This window comes from Olea europaea, unplaced genomic scaffold (assembly GCF_002742605.1).
Source record: "Olea europaea var. sylvestris unplaced genomic scaffold, O_europaea_v1 scaffold2524, whole genome shotgun sequence".
Lineage (NCBI taxonomy): Eukaryota > Viridiplantae > Streptophyta > Magnoliopsida > Lamiales > Oleaceae > Olea > Olea europaea.
Window position 1 is genome coordinate 384 of NW_019243496.1, and position 2,929 is coordinate 3,312.

At 38.1% G+C, this 2,929-nt stretch overlaps 1 protein-coding gene across 1 annotated transcript; it reads left to right on the forward strand.

Annotated features, from left to right (window-relative positions):
- The first annotated feature begins 810 nt into the window (after window positions 1-810).
- LOC111382574 (heavy metal-associated isoprenylated plant protein 35-like) lies at window positions 811-2,581 on the forward strand. Its single transcript, XM_023006592.1, has 3 exons — window positions 811-985; window positions 1,082-1,157; window positions 1,289-2,581. Exons 1-3 carry the CDS (start codon window positions 935-937, stop codon window positions 2,344-2,346), a joined length of 1,185 nt encoding a protein of 394 aa, XP_022862360.1. The 5' UTR covers window positions 811-934; the 3' UTR covers window positions 2,347-2,581.
- The last annotated feature ends 348 nt before the right edge of the window (window positions 2,582-2,929 follow it).

The following is a 2,929-nucleotide window of genomic DNA, read 5'->3' on the forward strand; positions in this document are numbered from 1 at the left end:
GTGCAATGTAGTCCTAGAATCAATAGGGTGCATTTTACTTGGATTTCCAATATTTGCTTTTATTCATTGAACGAAGTAGTATCTTAGCCATCCTTATATGTAATGGTTGTCTCTTAATTTCAGTGCTAGCATTAATGTTACTCGAATTTCTGTCAAAAATCTGTATGAATATCAACTTATTTTGCTGATTGACTTTCTAAGCAAAAGCATTCTATTGACATCTTTAACAGAAACGGATTACGATGATATCATGAGCAAGATTGTGTCGTTTCTCCTCAACTTTCCTCGCTAGAAGCTCACAGCGTCAGATTTCTTTTGCTTTATGGATTTTGTTTCTCGTTTACGATAGCATTCCTCTATCTATCTCGTGTTTCTCCATACATTATTCCATCTGGATCTGGCATTTTAAATTGGAGAAAATGCATTGCTTCATCAACTGGATGGATGTAAAAACAAACAGCTTGAGGTCTGATAACTCTCTATATCTACTGGTTTTACAATAATATTGTTTGTCTCTGAGTTGAGGCCATGCGTATATTAGAAGGTATGATTCTTTTCAATTCATGGTTCAGGATGGGATGCATTGGGAAGATTTAAAGGTGATATTTTTACTTATTTATGCATAATCTTTGCTCATGAGCGCTTGCCTTTTATGCCAAATTAACAGACTTTTTTGGATAGAAACATCTATGGGCCCCAAATATTAGAGTGTTGTGAAAAAATAAAGGTTGAGGATAGAAGTACAAAAAGTCTAAAGGTTGATGACTGTAGATGCAGTTTTCCCTACAAATTTTTCGCTGTTTTTAAGTTGAAAATATGTGATGCGATGAGCACAAAACCCAAAGGCCAAGTTTTCTCTTCTTCTTTTTAAAAGCCTCTCAACCCTCCTCATTTTCTGCTTTTACCGTCTCCACTCTTTCTCATACTCGTCCAAATGGCTACACAAGAAGCAGCTGAAAATCCTCTCAAACCCATCAAAAACAAGGTAAAGTGTTATTACTTAATGAATTATAATCCCTTTTCACTACGGTCTGTAGATTCATTTTGATTCTAATATAACTCTTTAACCTCTGGTTTGCAGACGTGGATCCTCAGAACTTCTATTCACTGTGAAGGCTGCAAAAGAAAAGTCAAGAAAATCCTTGATCAAGTTCATGGTAATTTTCTAACAAGTCCCATCAAAATTTTCGTTTGTTAACCATCTCGTTTAAAAAGTTAAGTTATCTGAGAGCGACGCGTAGATTCATTTAAATCTCGTCCGTCTTTAACACTGTTTAACCTTGTGTAGGTGTTGAAAATGTAGATATTGATATTAAGCAACAAAAAGTAATAGTAACTGGCAACGTAGAGGTAGATTCTTTGATCAAGAAACTGAAAAAGTCTGGAAAGAACGCAGAATTATGGCCTGAAAAAACTGGGAAAAAGGAGAAAAATTCAGTGCAAGAAAGAAACAAAGAGAAACAGATTAAAAGACAAAACAATGAACAAAATGTCCAGAGAAGCGGTGTTAAGAAAGAGCAGAAGCCAATGGGGAATGTCGAAGCGGTTCAAGATCCAGCGAAAACAAGTGATGGGGGTGCTTCAACTAGTGGGTCTGTAGCTAAAAGTGGTGAAGGAAGTGTTGGCGCAGCTCAAGTTGATGCCGGTGAAGTGAAAAGCGATGAAAAAATTGATGCCGGTGGTTCAGTTAAAGTTAGTGAAGGTCTGGTTAAAACAACAGGAGGCGTTCAGGTGGCAGAGTCAAAATTAGAGAAGAAGCCGGAGCCGGAGAGTAGCGCAGCCAATGCGCGGCCGCCGCCGCCGGCGAAGGAGGAGAAAGGGGATAGTGAAAGTAAAAGTGGCGTAGCTTCTGAGAGTAATAACGGTGGTAGTGACGGCGTTGAGGCGCACACTTCTGGTAAAAAGAAGAAAAAGCAAGGGCAAAATAGTAATAACATAGAGCGCGCGAAATCGAGTGCTGCCACACCGGCATCCACTGGATCAGATAAGCATCGTGGTGCAGGCCAACCTCCAATCTCCATTCCAGCTAATCATATTCCTCCACGTCAGCATAATTATCATGACTACCCAACCCCACTCCATCACTATGGGCCGCCACCAGTATACACCGTGAGCCACAATACGACGTATCCTACTAGTAGCTATACAGCATCCTATTCGGCCCCACCACCACATTCGTATGTTTATACATATTCGGGACGAGAGGACGAGCCGCCACCACCCTCCTATTCCGATTCGTACCCACCACAGCCACCACCCTTTAATGCTGACTCATACCCACGCCAACCGTTGGATACATTCGAAATGTTTAGCGACGAAAATCCGAATGGTTGCTTTATCATGTGATGGACCTTTGGCACTCTTAATACATAAAATGGGGGTATACTTGGCTTATACAACTTGTATGAGGAAGACTTTGTAATTTTGAGTAGAGGTTTTTTGCCAATTTTCTTTTTATTCTCTCGTGGGATGTACTTGTGTTCCGGGTCTCTCTTGTCCACAAGTGGGATAGCCGAGTCATTCCCCTTTCTTTATGATACTAATCCAAGCCAAACTAATAGAAACAAATCTATTCAATGAACGAGTAGGATATCTGCTCTCTAGCTTAGCTGATCGGGGTTTTTTTTTTGTCGGTCAACGTTCAAATAAGAATAATGGAATAAATTTGAAAGTAGTTTTTGTAATAATATATATTATTTTGTTTAACTGTAGAAAAAACTTATGATATATTTAAATCTTGATGGCACGTTATAATAAAATGTTTTTGAACAATTAAACAAATAAAATTTTATTTATTGTACTCTTTAGATGCAAGCAAATCGAGAAAAAGATCGATATAGAATTATAAAGCTAAGTCGTAACTATTTAATTTAATACTACTAATTTATTGTGAAAAATAAAATATAAAGAAAATTCTCGAACGTTTTTT